General features: G+C 29.8%; 2 protein-coding genes across 2 annotated transcripts in view; one reads left to right on the top strand and one right to left on the bottom strand.

The window, feature by feature from the left end:
- LOC129975764 (TBC1 domain family member 13-like) overlaps window positions 1–18,585 on the bottom strand; it is a 116,077-nt gene extending 97,492 nt beyond the window's left edge. Inside the window, exon 1 of the mRNA XM_056088967.1 lies at window positions 18,437–18,585. The gene's annotated coding sequence lies outside the window, so the exon portion shown is untranslated. The remainder of the gene's footprint in view (window positions 1–18,436) is intronic.
- Window positions 1–20,778, top strand: part of LOC129975763 (organic cation transporter 1-like) — a 41,961-nt gene that overhangs the window by 12,050 nt on the left and 9,133 nt on the right. Inside the window, exons 3-6 of the mRNA XM_056088965.1 lie at window positions 13,056–13,210; window positions 14,815–14,983; window positions 18,429–18,558; window positions 19,792–19,907. Coding sequence (XP_055944940.1) covers window positions 13,056–13,210; window positions 14,815–14,983; window positions 18,429–18,558; window positions 19,792–19,907 — 570 coding nt within the window. The remainder of the gene's footprint in view (window positions 1–13,055; window positions 13,211–14,814; window positions 14,984–18,428; window positions 18,559–19,791; window positions 19,908–20,778) is intronic.

Below are 20,778 nucleotides of genomic sequence, written 5' to 3'. Positions count from 1 at the left end.
TTCGAAGCTTGTGTAATTTTCCTATATATGGCTTAATAAAAATCAAATATTCCCACCTATATCTTCCATCTCATACCTGTGTTGCTGCTGGCGATAGGCGAGGATCGAACTCGCAACCTTTGGGTTCGTAGCCGAGTAACAAGACCACTAGACAAAAGAAATTTCTCATGTCTCGTAGCTGTTATCTGGCTTATAAGCGTCACCACTTAAAAGCTTAATAGATATAATACTAAAGTGTTTTTTTAAAATTAACACTCTGAATGTAAGAGGGGCAAAAAAGCGCCCAAATGCGCCTGGGTCGAGAACTGCAGTTGGTAGATTTTGCATAATTGTGGTGGTTCATTTGCTTATTTTACTTCAAGTAGTTACTGCTAATTATTGCCTTTCTTGATTACACAATAATTTATTTGACAGTGAAGATTGTAGTTTTATGTTGTTTATTGGTTAACATCAACAACAAAAGGTACATGATTATGCCATAGTCTAGAAGGCCTAGAGAACTACACATAAAATTACTCGGGAGAGAGCCGAGATCACACTCCCCATAGTACATGACTCTAGTTCGCTTCTGCTGAATATATATATATATACTAACATCAACAGTGAGACCACGTGGTTAACCGAATTCTTAACAGCTACTGTCTAGACACGTATGACAACATTTCAATGGAAAGATGACGAAAAGACACCATTTTCTGGGAAATTTGGCGAAAAATTTACTATTGAGAAATTACTACTATAAATTTCGTAGCAAATTGGTCTTAAAGAATTCAAAATTAAAAAAAGGTGCCTTTAATTAACGTTTACAACATATTCTGGATACTTAAAATAGGACAATGTGCTCTAGATGAGGATGTAATAAATCCTGAACTCCACAGTAACTCCCGATGGCTGTCATAAGCGGGTCTTTGAACTGGGTCTTTTGATTTTTCATTTCCCTAACAAATCCCATAAATAAACTCAAGATACTTGTGAGAATATTATGACGACATACGCTCTTATGAATTTCGATATTAAGAGATACAAGTCAGAGAAATAAGGCCCGAAACAAATTTTAAAGTTTATTCAACAATTATATAGTTTCCAATGTTAAAATAAATCAATGATTCTGTGACTGAATGAAGCGTGTTCTTCTATCACTAAGGGAACATGTTGTTGCTATCATATTGGATGAAAGAGAATATGAAGGAGACTTGAATTACGGAGAAAGGACGAAGAAGAGGAAGGAGAAAGAAGAAATCAAAATCAGAAATTTGTAAGAATTTTTCGAACCCTATCTAGAAATTTTGATGCCATGCACTTCATTGAGCTGATTACACAAAATGTAGTCTAAAATCCGCAAAAATAGGTTCTACCCAAAAGTTTCGATCCCAAGTTCTTCATTGAGATCATAGATTAGACAAATATAAGAACATTTCAGATTCCATCTAGAAGTTTTAATGTTCTTCATAGAAGTGATAGATTAGGCAAAATATAATTTAAAATCTTTAAGAACATTTCAGATTCAAATTTCAGAACAGTCAATTCTAAAAGTTTTGAGTCATTTTCTTCTCAGAGGTGACAGATTAGGCAAAATGTAATCATCCTCTCCAATGATATATAATTCGAAAAAAAAGTATTTCGTCCGTTCTGCAAGATTAAAGTCGAGTAGAGAATTTTTTCTACTTTTTTCATGCTATATCCTATCCACTAAGAGATGCGCTAAACTACTCAAAAACTACGGAAAAAGTGTACGACCCAGGAAACAGAGATTATTAGATTAAATCAACTTTGCTCTCAAGATCTACTATGCCAAAGTTTTATAATAAATTGAATCTAAGTCAAAGCTCTTGAATTAATAAACATAATTTAACACACCCTACTACGTTGAATGATTGAATAGTGTGTGGGTAGAACTCAAATTGCGGCCACCTGCTCCAGTTAGACTCAGGGTCATCTTATAAAAAATGCGTGAAACCGGCGAACAGTTAACAAAAGAATGTATTCTTACCATAATAGAATATATTAAATTATTGTTCGTTTCAGTATCCTGAGATGATCACTTTTCGACAATTTTATCTCACTAAGGAACGAAACGTGGAAGGATGTGCTCATTTTAGGAATTAACTTTATTCCTAAATGTAAACATCTGTTCTAGCGATTGCAATACCGGTATTTTGAGCCATTTGTACAATTTTGTAATACCGGTATTCACAAGATTAAATACCGTTTTTCCGGTATTTACTAGAAATTTCTAAAATTGTCTCCACTATATGTTCAGGGATCGTGAACGTAGCAAAATAGTATCCGTTTTTGTTTTTATGTCTCCCTAATGGGCGAAATTAATTAGCTAATTAACGGCTTAATTAATTGATTAAATCTAAATTAGCGAAACGTGGATTATCGCTGAAAGAAGATATTGTATCCATAACGACTAATGGAGCAACAGTTATGAAAAAAGTTGGAAAGTTGATTGGTGCAAATCAGAAATTGGGCTATGCTCATGGAATTCACTTAGGAGTAATAGATACCAAAAAAATAAAGAACAGAAGAATCCAAACACTGTGGATATAGAAACTTCGGATTCCAAATTTGAAGAGAGTAAGAGTGTGAGTGATATTGACAATGAAGATAATGACAATGTAATTGTTGAAGAAGAAATTACTAATGAGGATGAAATATTTACCCGTCAAGAATTGCTTCCTATAATTTATAAAGTTCGAAAAATTGTTAAGATATTTAAACGCTCCTCTACAAAAAATTCCATATTACAAAAATATATACTAACTGAAAATAAAACAGAATATATGTTAATATTAGATTCTAAAACACATTGGAACAGTTTACACCTAATGATGGAACGATTTTTGAAACTGGGAAATCCAATCCAAAAAGCAATAATCGACTTAAACCTGTAAATTAATTTTTCAGATAGTGAATTCGACTTAATATCCAGAACTGTATCAGCTCTACTTCCAAGAAAACTGGCTGTTGAGGCATTATGTCGGAGAGATTCTAATTTATTAACAGCTAATGCAACAATAAATTTCACGTTGCAGTCACTGAAAGAACAGGACACATCACTATCTGAAAAATTAATTATATAATACAATGAAAAATCGCACAGAACAAAGGCATGCCGAAATAGAAAATGTCTTACGGTTATTACATAATTATAAGGATTTTAAAAATAAAAAAAACAATTAATTAAAAGAGACTAACCAATTCAAATCTGATTAAGTTTATAGTAAATTTTCTTAAAATTTTTACCCTCAAACCTATCCACATTCAGAAGAATTCGATTCAGTTATAGAAGATTATGATGATACGAATGTCGATAGTGAAAAGGAATTGTCTCTTGAACAAAAATTAGAATCAGCGATAAATAAAAAAATTTCAACGAACCAAAATACAATACAGAAATCAGCTATATCCAAAACCATCCGACGAGAAATCGATTTATTTGAAGATGAAGGATTTAGAGGTTAATACTTGGAAAAAGTATATCGCGCATTGCCAATAGTACCACCAACTAGAATAGATGACGAAAGAACGTTTTCGATAGCTGGCAATTTTTGCACAGAATTACTTTTCAGGCTTAATGACAGTACGATGGATGCATTATGTTTTTTAAGATCACTTTTTAAAAATTTGTAATAGTATCACAAACTGAATAGTGATATTTACACTTTTTTGTTATTTAAATAAATAAGATGTTCCTTTACTTTTTTGTGATTCTTTATATATTGTTATAATTTATAGGTTACAAATTATTTTTTGTGATATTTACACTCTCTAATAAAACTGGCAAATAAAACAAAGAAACACCTATGTTTTCTTTTTTATTTTTTTTTTCTAAACTTTCTAATACCGGTATTAAAACCGGTATCCGGTGTTAAGATCTAAAAAATACCGAATACCGGTATTGAAATTTTGGTCCGATATTGCAATCCCTAATCTGCTCCTTTCCCTTTCCTCATTAAACCCATCTTAAAGCATGCGCAAAAGCTCGGAGGGTTTTATAATCAGTTGGCAAACAATACTCAAGTTAACAAATTATCCAGATATGAATAATTGTAGGATTTAAAACATCAGAGAGTATTCATTTGTAAAAAAATAAGAACTTTAATTTTTCTCCTAAATTCTAAAGTTTAGGCCTTTTGAACGAACACAAAATATAATCCATGGTTTATTAAGTTTAATTTTACTGCCATGAGGCTGTACAAATGAATTGCACAGACACTATTAAAAATTGTTGACAATGTAACTTTAGAATAATTATTAGGTGTTTTTTGTCATTTAAAAAAAATTTAGGTACTTTGTGAGAATTAAAGATTCAATTTATGATATTTTTCAATATTATTTATTGATTAGTACGCAAATACTTAATTTTTGAGCCCTATCTCAATATGATATGCGGAAAATCGATTTCTTTTCTTTTTATTCTAAAATTAAATCTTTGGAATATTTCTAATTTTGATTAACACTAAAACTCTCTGATGTTTATTTTCTTACATCAGTATTTATTTAATAAAAATATAATAAATAATTGTTCCTGCAAAAAAAAAAATGATTCATGAATTTGTCCTGATTTTTCTTCTTCAATGAGAAATAACGCTCATCAAATGATGAATATAAATTTTCTTAAATTAAAGAGAGAAAAAATAAACTAATTTCCTTTTTCTCCTTTAATGTAAATATTAATGTGTTTAAAGCTAAGTACTACTTTGCATTGCAATGATAAATATGAAGAGATAATTAAATTAAGAATAATAGATTTAGTATTTACCTTGTATAGACAATTAAATATTTTATTTATTAATTTGATTTAATCCCACTTTGAGCTCATAGGAAATCATAACTTGATACTGCTTCTCGCATTAACTCCATTTTCCTCTTCCGCCTAAAATTTATTCAACGCTAAATTATTTGCAATTGGCCACTAAAAAATCGTCTGCTAGATTAAAATACTTTATATTTTCATACTAACCGTTAATTTTTTTTTCCTGCTAACTTATCGTCTGCACGTATCACTAAATTTCAGTTGTGACGACCTCGTAGGCATAACCAACGTTGCATTTTGGTAATTATATATCCTACCTTTGAAATTGATAATCATATATTTTAGAATTATTATCTTCCAAACAATAGCATTCGCGTTATTTTAAAACTTAAAAACTACCTTTTCATGATCTCAAATTTACTTTTCTACAATGTTTTTACTTATAATAATTTTTCATATTTGATGCTTAATCTATAACGATATTTTTATTGTTATGACGAAATTTAACATCACCTTTCAAAATATTATATCATGTGCTTTTTTCAGTGTTAAAATTAATATTTAAAAAAACGAACATTAATTCAGAAACAGTATTTTCACTTCCGCCTTTATTTCGTAGGACAAAATCTTTTTAATTTGCACTCGCAGTAATTTATAACACATTGATTTTATTAAGGTATCCGACTAAGTTCAAAGGGAACCTTTCAAAAAAAGTATTTTAGTGTTTATATGATATTTTGAAATTAATATAATTATAAAATAATGAATAAATTGAAATTTAAATATATATGTAGCTTTTGAAGTAAAAGCATATTTTGATGTAAATTTCAGCATTTATTTACAAAAACTAGAAATGTCTTAGAGAAAAAAAGTTATGTAGTTTTTCATTTTTCTTTGTAACATATTTAATAGTGTAACTATTTTCTAAGAATTAAATTAAAAAATAACATTTTGAATTTAATACTTAGAAAAGTGGATAATATATGAACTTTTCTATGAAATTTTGGAATTTTTTTCAAAGATATTTACATTAAACAATCATAGATCCACTTCTAAAGTATTCATAATCAATTCCATAGTACATTACATTCTACATAATATGACGAGTATTAATTATAAATTTCATTAAGATATCTTGATTTTTTTAAAAGATATGACGATATTCGTACCATAGAATTATGAAAAAATTCCTTCTTCAGAAAGTACATTTAAAGGTTTTAAATGCTTATAAATAAGCCTCACTCACATGCCAATAGTTTGTTATAATTTGGCTTCTAATTGACATAGAGACAAAACAAAAATATCACTGGAAACAGAAACATACCTATTTTTTAAAACTGCAAAAATATTTAAAAAATGCGATTTTTTACCCAAATTAATGTTTTTAACCTAGTTGGATATTTTAATTCATATTTTTCATTCGTATTCAAATAAAAAGATGAAATTTTTTGAAATGAATTCCATATCAACTTTTCAATAACCTAAAATATTAATAATCTTAAGGACAAATCGGTTGTCAAAGACTGATTGTTATCACCAAGCCATGAACAGGGATGGCTGAAAAGAGTCGCCAACAACTTCCTTTCCAAGAAAAAAATCCACAGTATAATCAAATTTATAAGGGAAAATCGAGACCTATTCTTGCCTCCATAGCTCTCAACATCAAGTCTCATACCAAAAAATACTAAGGGGAAAAACAAGCACCGTTGTCTTCTGTCATACATTTCAATCAAACAGACATTCTCTTCATTTCCATTTCTTAAATTATTTTTCATCTGATTTTTTTAACTGCATCCTGATCTACTATATCATAAAAAATAAGTGAATACAGAATATATATATATATATATATATATTTACACATTTTATCTCTCAGCAATATATTTCTAAGTTTATTATTACAAATTATATTTCTAAGTTGAAAAATTATGTAAACCGTCTCATCATGACATAATTTCTTATATAATTGTAAATTCTGTATATAATTATTTTTCTTTCGTTTCCCTACTGTAAATATTTTGTTAATTAAATAAAATTCCCGTAACATGCCCACCAAACCGTTCAGTGACCAGAATGGTCACGGATACGGGGGCATGAGACGGCGTTCTGTTCTTTGTCATTTATTAGCTTAAAAAGAGTCACAATTATTCAAAAGCAGAACAACATGTCGCCGGTTGTCGAGTTCTGTCCTCAACATGACATCACTTAACTTATTTATGTTCTTTACGAAATTATCTAACTATATCAAAGAATCATCTGTCTTCTTAACCTACTAATCTAAAGGAAAGTGGTTATATTGTAATTTATAACTGCAGCTCGCAATTCAACAATTATATTTCCATGTCATCAAGAAAAAAAAATTTTTACATCAATATTCATTTTCCACGATTTATCTTTCAAATTGATCTCTTTAATTCAATACACTCATATTCAGTTCTCATAAATAATTTATTTCTGCCACGCTCAGAAATCATTCTCCTAAAGTTGTTGATAGTTTTCCAGATCTATCGCAACACGATCGTTTGGCCTTAATATGTTTTGCATTTTATTGATTATCAATCTTCAATCTTCCGAAACAAATGAAGCACTTCCTTGGTTATGAACGGAAGGAGGAAACATTCATTTCCTCAAAAGGTATCAAACAATGATTGGTCGAAAACACACCCATTCTTTTTGATATGGGAGTGGTTAGTAAAATGTACATAATTGTAGAATTTCACAGATATTGATTTTTTTTTCACAGAGCTGTTGCAGAATATGATACAGGGTGATTAGTAAAATCCTTTTAAGGCTTTTAAATTCAAAACAATGTCTCATATAAGTCATGAAGTTAACTGTACCTGATGTAAAATGATTACGCTGAATTTATTGATACAAGTAACAGCACTCTAGTGGTGAAAAAAAAAGGGGAATTTACAAAAAGTAACCCAAAAAATAAAGGAGATAGGCCAAAAAATTCAAATATAAAAATGTACGCTAGTCTATAATTAAAACACGGGGGAAAGTTTCATGATATTATCTGTAAAATTGGTGGAAATAAATGAGATTAAATTTATGAATTTTCTGTGATTTACGTTTTTTTATATATTACAGTTTTGTTTCCTTTCTTCGTTGCTTAATTTCATTTTGTTGTTTCTTACCTGGAAAAAATTGTATAATAATACCAGAGAATATATTTTTCAATTTTAGACAAACCCCTTTTTCAAGTCATTGAAAGGTCATAAGTTTTATCGCAAATATCTGTCAATTTTATAGTTAACTTTATTCTGAGATTTTATTACGGTATATATAGAATGTATTTTTCTAACTGAACTTTTGGGCCGATCTCCTTGACTTTTTGAGTTATTTTTACAACTTCCTTATTTTGCCACTAGAGGTGCTGAAACTTGTCTCAATAAATTCAACATAATCTTTTTACTGTAGATACACGTTACTTCCCTGGCTGTACGAAACGCTGCTTTGTATTTAAAGGGCCTCAAAGGACTTTACGATTACGTTGTACGTAATTATACAGTGTTGTAGTTGTATATACACTGTACTTAATTATAGGCATTGTATAATTATATTGGATTATTACACTGTTTAATTTTCGGAATTAATAAAACTGCGTAAATTTCAGTTCCATTTGCTATTTCTTACGAGGGTCATATCCCCCTTCCAGCATCGCTAGGCTTTAAAAAAAGTCAAGTACAGTGAACAAAATGAACTTATAAACAAAATGTTGAATACAAAGATGGTTACTTTTTGATAATAAACCAGCAGAAGATTGAAGGTTATTACACATGCGCGATGATTACCAATGGCTTATTTAGGAATTTAGGGGTTCCGTGCAATATGTATTATGATGCTTTTTCTTTTTCTTTTAATAATTAATTAATTTAGTTCCGTATTTCAAAGAAATTTAAACTTATTAATTAACGAATGATTTATTTTCAATAATTCTTTTTTACTTTAATGAAATTATGGAAAAAATATTTTTTCAATCTATTTATTTGTTTATGTTTTACGATTGCAAGGCAATTACGTTTGTAAGCAATATTATTTAAAGCAGTGTCTCGATGTATGTAAAAACTGCAATAATAGAAATAATTAAACTAATTACAACATAATTAATTTTACATGAAAGAGTCTTAATAATATCTTTATATTTTATAATAGAATTTGTGTTTTATTTACAAATTTATTTTGAAATTAGACTTAAGTTCTTTTTAATCGATCTGACTGTTGCGATTCTTTGTAGACTCTATGGTCTTAGCTGCTTAGTGAGTTTAATCGGAAATTCGCATTGTTTTTGGCAGCACTGTAAGTAGCAACTAGAGACTTAATTTTTTTTGTCATACTATGTATGTCAGTTCATAATATTCTTATAAGCGAAAACATTCTTTCAATGAACATTTGATGAGTATTGACCTTCAGCATTGAAGAGGAGAGGAAGAAACGAATGATTCTGAACCAGTATAGCCATTGTGAAAGCATCCCGTTGAACCAGAATTAACTAAGAAATATTAGCAAATCAATGCCAAGGTCACCGTACGGCCATACAAAAACATTTATCTTTCCAACTATCTCTCATTTACGAAGTATAAAGAGAAAATATTGTAGTTGTCAAAACTTCCGACTGTAAGATTCGTTGAATTTCTACGCTCGATTCGAGTGCAGATAAATCCATTATAGGAATTTGTTTATTTCACAGTGAATGTAAAAATCCAAAGATACAACAAGCTAAACCAATTAATTTTGTTATATAGCGTTGCGTGGAAATTGCATGATTCTATCAAATTTCGGCCGAAATCTCTCTAAAAGACGTCTGATTACCCATGTGCGAGTGAATCCGATATCTAAAAAATATAAGGAGCTATAAGGGTGTATCGAAAGAAAACGAAACAATGGTTATAATTCGATGTATTTTTGTATAAGAGTGACGAAAGTTATATGTATAGATAGAGCAAAAGAAAAGAAAAATCAACCCCCATTGCGGAATGGACTTGGCCTTGGCAATTGCATAGAACCACGTGATATGCATTGGTGGTTAGCTAACAGTATCGTTTAGCAGCCAATCGGTTGCCATTTCATGTGCGTCTGCGTCATTCTTTCTTGTAGAAAAAGTGTAACAGGTTGCGTTATTCGTCTTTTTTTATTCATTGTGTGTTTTTGACATGTTTGTTATACTGAAACAGGCATTGAGATGTCACAAACGTCTGCTAGGCAAAGTATTGAAACGCCACTAGAAAAACAAAGTCACCACTCGAAATTGGTCCTTAAACAAACAATCTCAGCCAAAAAAAAATTCTGCAAACAAGGCATTCACAAGTTGGTGAACTAGTGAGTCCAATGCTTTTGTAATTTCGCCGGGCATTTTTTTAAAAAAAACTATGTTATTTTATTCTGTGGTTGCTCTTCCGTTTTCATTTCAACCATCGAAATATGGCATTTATATTTTAGTACATATTTATTCTGCTGGAAAAGGTATTGTAACGTCGCTTTTTTGTTACCCACACAGCAAAGTCATGGATACTGCTCGAAAGTGGTTTCAATATCATCCAAACGATTTCAGCACACAAGGCATTCACCGCTTGGCGAACTAGCCAGACAAATGCTTGTGTAATTTTGGCGATTATACTAAAAAAATAAACTATGTCATTTTATTCAGTGGCTCCGGTTCCATTTTCATTTCATTCTTCGAAATCTAATATTGTATTTGCCATCAAAATGTAGATCTGCGTCGCTGTCTATTGGTCTACTGGCTGTCTATTCGTATGTATGAGAACGATAATGTATAATGTAACACAAAAACAGGTTAAGTTACATAAATATAATTCGGCATTTGGTCTTGACTCAAAAATTAAAGAGGTGTGTTAAATTGTGGGCAAAACTAATAAAAGAGAAGTGGTTCGAATTCTTACACGATTTACTTCAATATGTTCTGAAACTTAACACAAAAGTTGGTAAATTTTATAATGGTAAGTCATAGTAGTCGAGTGGCATTCTGTATTTAATAAATATGCCTCAAAATTGAAAATCTATGCCAATTCCTACAACTAATAAAGAAGAATGCGTGCGTGTGCGTGCATGTGTGTGTATGTGCTGGCACACTTCATGCCAGCTTTTTAATCTTGAAACGAGTTTTATTTCAATAAGAATTTTAATTAATCAAAAATTAAGAGAGATTTTGGTGTTTTCCCGTGTTAAGCCCATAAAATATTATTCAACAAAATGAAATTTTTACACCTTTTTAAAATTCAAAAAATTCTTCTGTTTTTGGTAGTAGTCTAGATGATACGATACATCATCTTAAATTTTTGTAATTTAAAAAACAATATTTTTTCTTTATTAATATCATTCGATCTCATTGTAGCAATGAAATTCAAGTCATTTCATATTTCTTCAAACATTAGTGACGTATTTTTCTTTGATTGTTGAAACTGTGGAAGAGGGACTCTGCGAATTATCTGCACAATTTAGATAAGAAAGTGGTTTAGAATCACAACTAGATTTACAGCATAATCATACTTTTAATGGCACTATGACGTCACGGGACTCGATCCCAATAAGAAATTCTGTATGCACAATAGATAGAACACGTGCAAAGTTATTAATGCCAGTTATAATTTGATGACTCCAATTGCTTTTCAAATACAATTAATTGCGAAAATGAAGTCTATACCTTGATGCAATGCAGTTCAAAATGTTGAAGATATTTCCACACATATTTAATTGAGTATTTTCATTCTATTGTTGAAAATGAAAGAAAAAATATTTTGTGAATTATGCCTAATTTACTATAGGAATTAGAAAGTGAAGTTACAGTTCCACAAAAGTCAATGCGCAATTTTAAATATATGTCCTAGACACTTTCTTTCTTAATGACATTATGACGTCATGAGATTCGACTAAATTAAGGAGATTCACATACAGAATAAACAAATATAGAACAAATATATAGTATAGTTATAGTATATACAAATAACAAGTATAGAACAAATGCCTAAATATTAGAATAATAAGGGTTTATATATATGGAAATTAAACATTCGTACATAAATTATTTTTCTGAGAGACTCATTAATATCAAAATCGAAGATATTCAATTTGTAGTGAAAAGAGACTTATGGTGTTGTGCTGATGAAAACACCGGCCTTTGGGAATCATATTTTATTGAGATTTCTTCTAGATTCCACATCAAAAGACACACAAAACATCAAATTACACACACATACTTAACATGGAAGAATAAAATATCACTAGTTACTAACTGATGTTACACACTCTCTTACTAACTGAAAGGCATCATGGGAACTATGCAAATATATATATATATATATATATACAATTTTTGTAGTAGAGTCATGGCCGAAGACAGAGAAAAAGACTTCGAATTTTTAAGTTCGCTTTATTTCTATACCGGCAGGCATGATTTATGGACAAGCAACGCGGACAAGGCACAAGGTTCGGTCGCATATTGATACAAGAGCAGATTAGCGTAAAAGAGAGAGAAAATAATTTTTACAGTGCTTATATATCATTAAATTTTTATAGGGATATCTCTACACGCGTCGACCACAGGCAAGGAAATCATAGGGATATTTTAGAAGAATTTGTTTAGGTCAGAAATATTTTATCCCTTCACTCGGAGTGTGGAAACTTGTTGGCTTTTAGCCGATTCAGCAATTTTAGAACTCGTCTTGAATGAATTAAATAGAAAAAGTGGAATGGGATGAGGAGATAAGAGAATATTTTAGAATGAAGTTGATCTGGGCTAAATTAAACTGAAAGTTAGAAAATTAATTAAGTTTAAATTAGATCTTAAAATATCATTATATATATATATATATATATATATATATATATATATATATATATATATATATATATATATATATATATATATATATATATATATATATATATATATATATATATATATATATATATATATACACCACTGGTTAAAAATTAAAACTAACACAATCAAGGTTTTCGGCTAACCAGCTGGTAGAAAAAAAGAGGCATACTTTAAGCGAAATCGCCTATTTTTCAAACATTTCTTATTACCTTCAAGTAAATATCGCTTTTTCTACTTTCGGCAATTTTAGAAATTAAAGTAAAAATATAACAAATTCTGAATGAAATTAAAAGAGAGAAAAAAATATAAAGTTATATAAATATAAGGTTTTAAATAAAATGCGAGTTTAACAAATGATCACAAATTCCAATTTATGAAAATGCAACGCATGGGATAACAGATTAGTCTTCAATTTTAAAAACACAATTTTTTTCTCTCATTTCTCTCCAGAATCGGCAGAAGACCTGTGTTTTTCATCATAGTCTCGGTCACAGTAGTCACCGCTGCAGCATCTCTTCTGGTGTCGAATTTCATGGCATTCTTAGTGTTGCGCACAATAAACGGCGGTCTCATGTCTTCTTTGTTCCAGTTACCTTATGTCATAGGTGAGTACTATTCAATAAAGTGAAAAATAAAAAAAAAAATAAAAAAAAACTACCGAAACTAAATAAATCATTTTTGGCTAGAATTACAAATATGTTTGAAACCCTGGAAAAGTTTCACTCTTGCGATATTAGAAGTAGTGACTTTTATTCTGCAATCTTTGTGACTCTTTCTGCGCCAACCAAATACTAATTCCTTTCGTCTAGACAACCAAATACTGAATGCTTTCGTCTAGACATTCGGCCGTTTAATTGGTGCAAAAATAAGTGAGTATTCTTCCCTGTTAATTAAAGCATTAAACTTGATATAATGCATGAAACAACAGAAATGCATGAAACGGCTGAATTTTCTCTTCTGAACATTCAGCCATTTGGTTGGGGCCAAAATAGGTGGATGTTTCACCCTGCAAATTTAAGCACTAATTTTCAAAAAAATAATAAAGCATGAACCTATATCAAAGACAAATGAAGTTACTGCTTTTCACTCTTGGAACATGAGATTTTGCACTAATTTAGTAAGTTTATCATTTTTACTCATTAATCTCTTTGCTTATTTATTTTTTTATTTATTATTTATTTATTTATTTTTGCTCTAAGCAAAGTATGGCCATTATCATTGTCTAAAATACTGATATTTAAAGGAAGGGTAAATGCTGCCAAAAATATTTTACTAAATATGACTAGTTGCGAAGATAAAATTTTAGATTACGTAATTTTTTCAGCAGTACATTTATTGAGTTAAAAATTTTTAAATATAATTCTTTGTGTTAATTAGAGCATCTTTACATCTTTACAATCTTATTTCTACCAGTTAAGAAATTAGCTATTGTGTCACGATTACTATGAACATTGTGCCGGAATATTAAATAAGCAAAGTAAACAATTGTGCTTGGGCCCCACAATTTTAAAGGACCCAAATCCTAAAGATTTTTTGCAATGTTTTGAATTATTTAATTTTAAGATTTCATTTAATTATAAACGCCGCGCAATTGAATTTCATCAAATTAAATTCCATTATTGTTTAAATTAATTATAGAACATTATTATAGTAACATTTTTAATTAATTTACATCTGCATGCTTTATATTATGTTATGTTATAATGCCTAAAAATTTTTTTATTATAATTCTAAACAAAAATGTGATATTTTATAATTAAAAAAAATATCCGATCCTATTATTAAATATCAATTAGATAGCGTTAAGAAAAATTGTATAATTCTTCCTATTTTATTTAAAGTTAATTTAAATTTCTGTTTCACATTTTTTTATATGCGATAAATTGAAATCAACTTTTTAGAAAATGATCTGCAGTTAAGCGTTTTGCTATTTCAGTTTGTCATTATTTACTATTTATCAATACTTAAAATTAAAATTCTTAAAAAATGTATGTTTTGAAAGTTTAGAGGGAGGAATAGGCCCCCAGATTTGCATTCCTTAGGACATCTAAAAATTTTTTTTGGGGGGGGGCGCTGAGTGGATTCCGTGTATAACTTGCATGCCTATTATTATATTAATGGCTTTTTCATTTATAGTTTCCATGGTAACTAAAAATGTCTAAAATTCATCTGTTGATGAGCCAATGCGATAATTTGATTTTATTTACAGTGCTTGAACTAGTCGGTCCTAGCAAGCGAGGCTTGTCAAATGCTATTCCTAACATATCGTGGGCAGTAGGGCTGTGTACTTTGCCACTGATCGCATACCTCAGCAAGCACTGGGTGACTTTAGGTTTCGTCTGCACTTCTCTTGCTGTACTAATGTTTGGATACTGGAAGTAAGTAAAAAAAATCTATATTTTGTAGTTCTGTTTTCTTTAATTCTTGATGTCTCTTTATCACAAACAATCTATCTTAATTCATCACTTTCTCCCACTGGGGTGGGGGCACCTCCAGAATGAGAATGAGAAGCTTCCGGTATGGTGGTTGATTCTCGACTCCCGGTAAGTACAGAAAAAGGTGGGGTTGGCTACCTCCCATCGATGACGGGACACACCTCCCACGGGAAGGTTTGTACCGTGGCCGGTGATGGCCTTAAGGACTCAATCACAGTTCCTGCCAGTGTTGCGTCGCGGTGATCCGATCATTTAATTTTATCCGTGTGCCTTCGGGTGGGTCGTAGTAGTCAGATTGTGATTAATTCATTCTTTTTATGATTTGAAACTTAAGTATCAAATATTTTTAAATGTTTTAATTTAATTCGATTCTTAAATTGGAAGGAAACAATTGAAATAGTTTCTCTTAAAGATTCTAGCTGTTTAAGGAGGAAGGAATTAAAACATTTATATTTTTTCTTATCTTTTAAAAAATGAACTGGTGCAAATGTTCGAAGAAAATTGATTTCTAGATCCCAAAGTATTTAATAAACGGATTTATATTCAAGATAAAAATTAGGTAATAATGAATGTAAAAAAAATTCTTAGAAACACGCTTTACCAGTGTAATAAAATGTAAAAAAATATGCTTGATTTACTCTTTGTTGTTCTAAATAAAACTATCTACCTTGTAGAGTACCCACACAGAGATAATGATAAACAAACAGATATTTATTTTTACAGACATACACAATCTCTTTTATTATTGGTAGATGAAGATGTAGATGAATAGAGATGAAGCTCATTGTGATGAAAGCAGGAAGAAAGCAGGAGTTTTTACATTTTCTATTTACCTTCATTTCTTCTTATTTTCATTTTTTTTTATATAATTTGTAATGCCAATAACCACAGTAAATTCCATACTAATTCTTTACAATAATAAATAGGTCTTTTGCTTATCATTAAATAAATACAAATTTCATCGAATGTTGCAAAATTTTTCTGTTTACATGTAGATAAATGCTTCTTTAGCAATAAGCTGAGCAACAGAATTAAATGGCAAGATTTATATATCTTCTAGAGGCAAGCGCTGAAAGTTGTATATCAATATATAAAATCATTCACCGATGTCCGTAACGCTAGGCGGAGTTAAAAATATCCCCGCCAACTTCATTTGCGTCATTATCGGATGAGATATCCGGACTGCTTTGACGTCTAGCAAATGAGACATTTTTTCATGTTGAAATTGATTGTTTTGTCGATGCAAGAATAAAGCTAAACTTGAAAAAAATTATGGTATAGTAAACTTCACATTTTATTTACATTTTTTAATGCTGGAGTGAAGCAAAGCGTAATAAGCTGAGGTCTACCAGTTTTTTTATTTTGTATTTATGTTAATTCATAATATTCTCCTTTCAGTTGGAGTTTATTGTTTAGATTTTCTTTCAGCATTATTGGCATTTTTTTTATAGGATCATTATTCATTTCACACCGATTTTAGAGATTAGTTTCGATTTGAGTATTCATGAATATTTTGAATAAAGAAGATCCCGCTACAATTTTAAAAAAAACTTTTAATGTTATTATATATTTGCATCAAGAGTATATTGTAAATCATTTCTTTTTATTTGTTAAGCACTCTCCCAAGGAGCAAAAAATTTCCTATTATAGCTTCCTTTAGTAATCACAACATTTTAATAAGATAATAGTTTGTTTAGTCGTACATATCTTCTAACATATATATATTAAGATTTAAATCACTATTCTTCATTATTATTAACAATCAAAGTGAACAATTTAATGATTTTTTATAGTTCTTTTCTTATAATTCTTAGTGAACAGTTTAATGACTTTGTCACAATTATAGAGCAGATTTTATTTTAAAATTAAAGATATTAACTTAGAAATATTTGTGCCGTTGCCATCTCTTTTCAGATACAGTTTCGGAATTTGGTATTTCATTTTTAGTAGATCATAAATTTTGGCACGTTTTTTTCTTTGTCAATAATGATTCTGAGTCTAAATATATTGATTCCATAGTTTTTATAGTGTTTTGAATATTATATATAATTCCAGGATTCTGTAATATCGTTCTTTCCATAAAAAAATAATTTTTTTTTATTCCACATTACTTTTCAATATTACAGAACAATTTGTATGCGCAGAAGATAATTTAAAATAAGAGTAAATGAGAAATGTAAAAATAAAATTAATTTAAACGAAATGATTGTTTATATTTCCCATTAAATACTGATTCCAACGCTTTCAAAACGTCCTTAAATAGCAGAATACAAATATTTATCTGTTAAATAAAAGAAAATATAGCCTATCCATTTTTAGTTTCCAAATATCCTTTTATAAATGAAGGTCATTTTATGTCATGCAATAATTTAAATCTAATTGCTGCAAAAATCAAAAGCAAAAGCAAACTATTGCTTATATGTTCCATTAAAAATATTTGGAAAGAGGGTTTCCCCTGAGAAATTCTGGAATAAACGAGAAGTTTATTTTAACAGAAATACCGTAAATGGAAAGGGGGATTTTCCTATTTTTCAGCAGTTATAATTTGATCACTATTTCTTCCTGAAAATGACATCCATAAAAGTAAAAAATATCAAATATTTTGTTTGCTAAAGAAATTCAACTACCGAATAGTTTTTCTTAAAGTTTTACCCACAAATAATGTAAATCTTAAGTAAGATTTGAATAATGGTTTTGTAGTAATCAAATAAATAGTTCTGTTTTCCATAATTAAATATATATATATATATTCTTGCACGAACAAATTATTTTATTTTTTTAAGGTTAATAAAATCCCCAAACAAAATTTAATTAAATGTTTGCCATTCTTTTGAAAAAAGTGAGTTTTTCAGAATTTTTGAAAATCGTTTGCTGCACTATGTAATTTTTTCGAAAAAATAATACGATTCAAAAATAGTTTGAAGCAACTGATTTTCACATTTCAATTAAAAAGAATACAATTCTTTTTAGAAAGAGAAGGATTTTATGTACTATAATATTTTATACGAAATATTTTTACATTATAAATACTAAATTTTTCATAAATGAGTATTTACATAAGTGTTAATTTTAAATAGATTTAATTTCTTATAATACTAAGGTAACCGTCAACAGATAAATTAATACGTAAAATCTATAGTCTTCATCGTGTTATGGTATTTATCATTATTATGGTATTTGAAGTATAAGTACTTCAAATTTTGCACAAACAAGTCAAGCACATGATAAATTTCAGTGAAGATTTTCTGTCAGTTAATTAAAGTTTTACTAATAAAAACCATATATTAATGAAATAATTAATTGACAATCAGTGATAATGAAAATATCTTGATTCCGAAAAACACTAGATATATTATATTATTAATAAAATTAATTAACTATTTTATAGGTTCTTACCTGAATCCCCGAGATGGTATTTGGCGCATGAGAAGTATGAAGAAGCCGCCGATGTTCTAATGATGATTGCAAAGACGAACGGTAAAAAGGTGGAACGGCAAGATATTTTGATGAAAGCAAAAGTATGTTCTGGTCTTAAAATCCTTTAATGAATACAAAGAACTTGTTTTAACTAAGAAATGCTCTAATACTGAATGTGTCCTTGAAAGAATATCTTTCTTGAAAGCTGGTGCTTTGTGTACTTGCAAAAATCAAACCACCGAACGGGTGAAACCGGAATTTTCATTTCCTCATGTGATTTTTATTTTATTTTTGATGCATATATTAGCTGATTGAAAGAGAACAAACTCGTGCTCTTTATTTTTTTTTTTATTACTTTCTCGTATACGAAGCATACAGCGATAAAATAAATGTTCAAACTCCAGTTTTGACTACTTCCAATTTCAAACCCTCTTGAGACCGAAAAATGCATTTTTGTAATTATGCCTATCTTTCTACCGCTTTGTCTTTTTGAGCATAAGATAGCTCGAAAACGTGTTTAGCTTAACGAGTGAAATTTGGCAAGTGGTCTTCATTCCAAGTATATAGGTTTCTATCAAATTATGAAAGAAATCCACTCTGAAGAAGTTTGGCTGTTGGTCCAGTCTCAAGTGAAAACAAAAACTACAAAACATTAAGGGTTAGAGAGATAATAATAATTTCAATATATAATTTTAGCATTTATATTGTAGGTCAAATTTTGATCTGAATACGTCAATGGTTGCCCACTTGCAAGTATGTAAATATATTAACTCGATAACACAATGGTTTAGATAAATAATATTTGGTATATAATCTTACTAATAAAATAATAATTCTATGTCAAATCTTGGCTTTAATTGACTATAATAAAGGCACCTAAATGCATGTTTAATTTTCTTCATACTTCGGAGCACAAAACGCTCATGTTCACTACTCTGAAAATAAAAATCGGAGCATTCATGGCTATATCCAAGGTACACAATTTTTAAGCAAGAAGGGCCAATTTTAACAGCTTGGGAGAGTTCTGTGCATTAATTCTTGTAAATCGAGTTCTTCTCGAGTGATTAATTCTTGTAAATGTTATAATTTCTTTTGAGCATCGCTGATTGAAACGACCAATGCTTTTTGAATTAATTGTATTTTTATGTTAACATTATACCACGGACAGTCAAGCAAAATTATTACTTTCCCTCTTCCCTATTTATCGTTGGGAAGAAATAGAGTTAACTAATTATATATAATTGGTGCAATTGGGAATAATTATATATAATTGGTGTGTAATTGGAAAAATTCTGATACGCAAATCTCGACTTATTGCTGAAATTTTGTTTCAGATTCTTGGTGAGAGGGTACAGAAAGAGAAAAGTAATGAGAACAAGGAGAGCAGTGCCCTAGATCTTCTGAGATACCCTAATTTAAGAAAAAAATTCTTGATTGTGACATTCTGCTGGTAAGTGTCTAACTTAATACGGATTTTAAAAACCTTTAATTAATTTACTGGCATCAGATTAAATAAAATCCCATATTTTCAAATGAAAATTCATTGGATTGGCAACAATCCTTAGAACTAGCTATATCTGATGGAATTGGTAAACCTGAAAACTTACTCTGAGAGTTCATTGCTCCATATCATCGCTTTCCTTAGGGACTGCGGTGGCCTGGTGGTAAGGGCTCAGTTTCGTAATCCTGAGAGTTCAGGTTCGAGACCCGATTTCACCGAAGAGTTGTCGTGTAAGCGGGTCTGGTGCACGTTAAATCGGTCTTGGCCAAACGTCCTCCCGGTATTGTGGAGAGGGATGTGCCAGCTCAGGTGTCGTCCTCGCCATCTGACCGCAGTTCAAAATTACACGGTCCGTCCCAAAATAGCCCTAGTGTTTCTTTAAAATGGGACGTTATTATAATTTAATTTAACTAAACTAAATCGAGAGTTCATTATTGTGGAACTCACTATTGAAATTAGATCCAATTCGTTAACTAATTCTTGAATAAAACATATATGATATACTTTAGGATCTACATTCTGTATGTCAAAATGACTTTATAGCGCCAAGGCATTACTTGAAAAGGAGATCTAACTTATCTGTTGTATATATGAGGTTACTGCCTTCCTGGGTTCACTTAAATTGGAAATTTACTATATTAGATTCCTCTTGAGGAAAGAATAGGAAACCGTTAAGCTATCAGCTCATCTGATAGTATTGAGCCGAATTGCTAAAGAGAATTTCAGTCTGCCAGTTTTTGAATAACGCCAATAGAAAGCACAGCCAGAAGATAGAGTTTATTAATTTTTCTTCTGATTCGTGCTCCTTAGACATGACATG

This window comes from Argiope bruennichi, chromosome 7, assembly GCF_947563725.1.
Source record: "Argiope bruennichi chromosome 7, qqArgBrue1.1, whole genome shotgun sequence".
Taxonomy (NCBI): Eukaryota; Metazoa; Arthropoda; class Arachnida; order Araneae; family Araneidae; genus Argiope; species Argiope bruennichi.
This window is presented reverse-complemented; position numbering and strand designations above follow the sequence as displayed.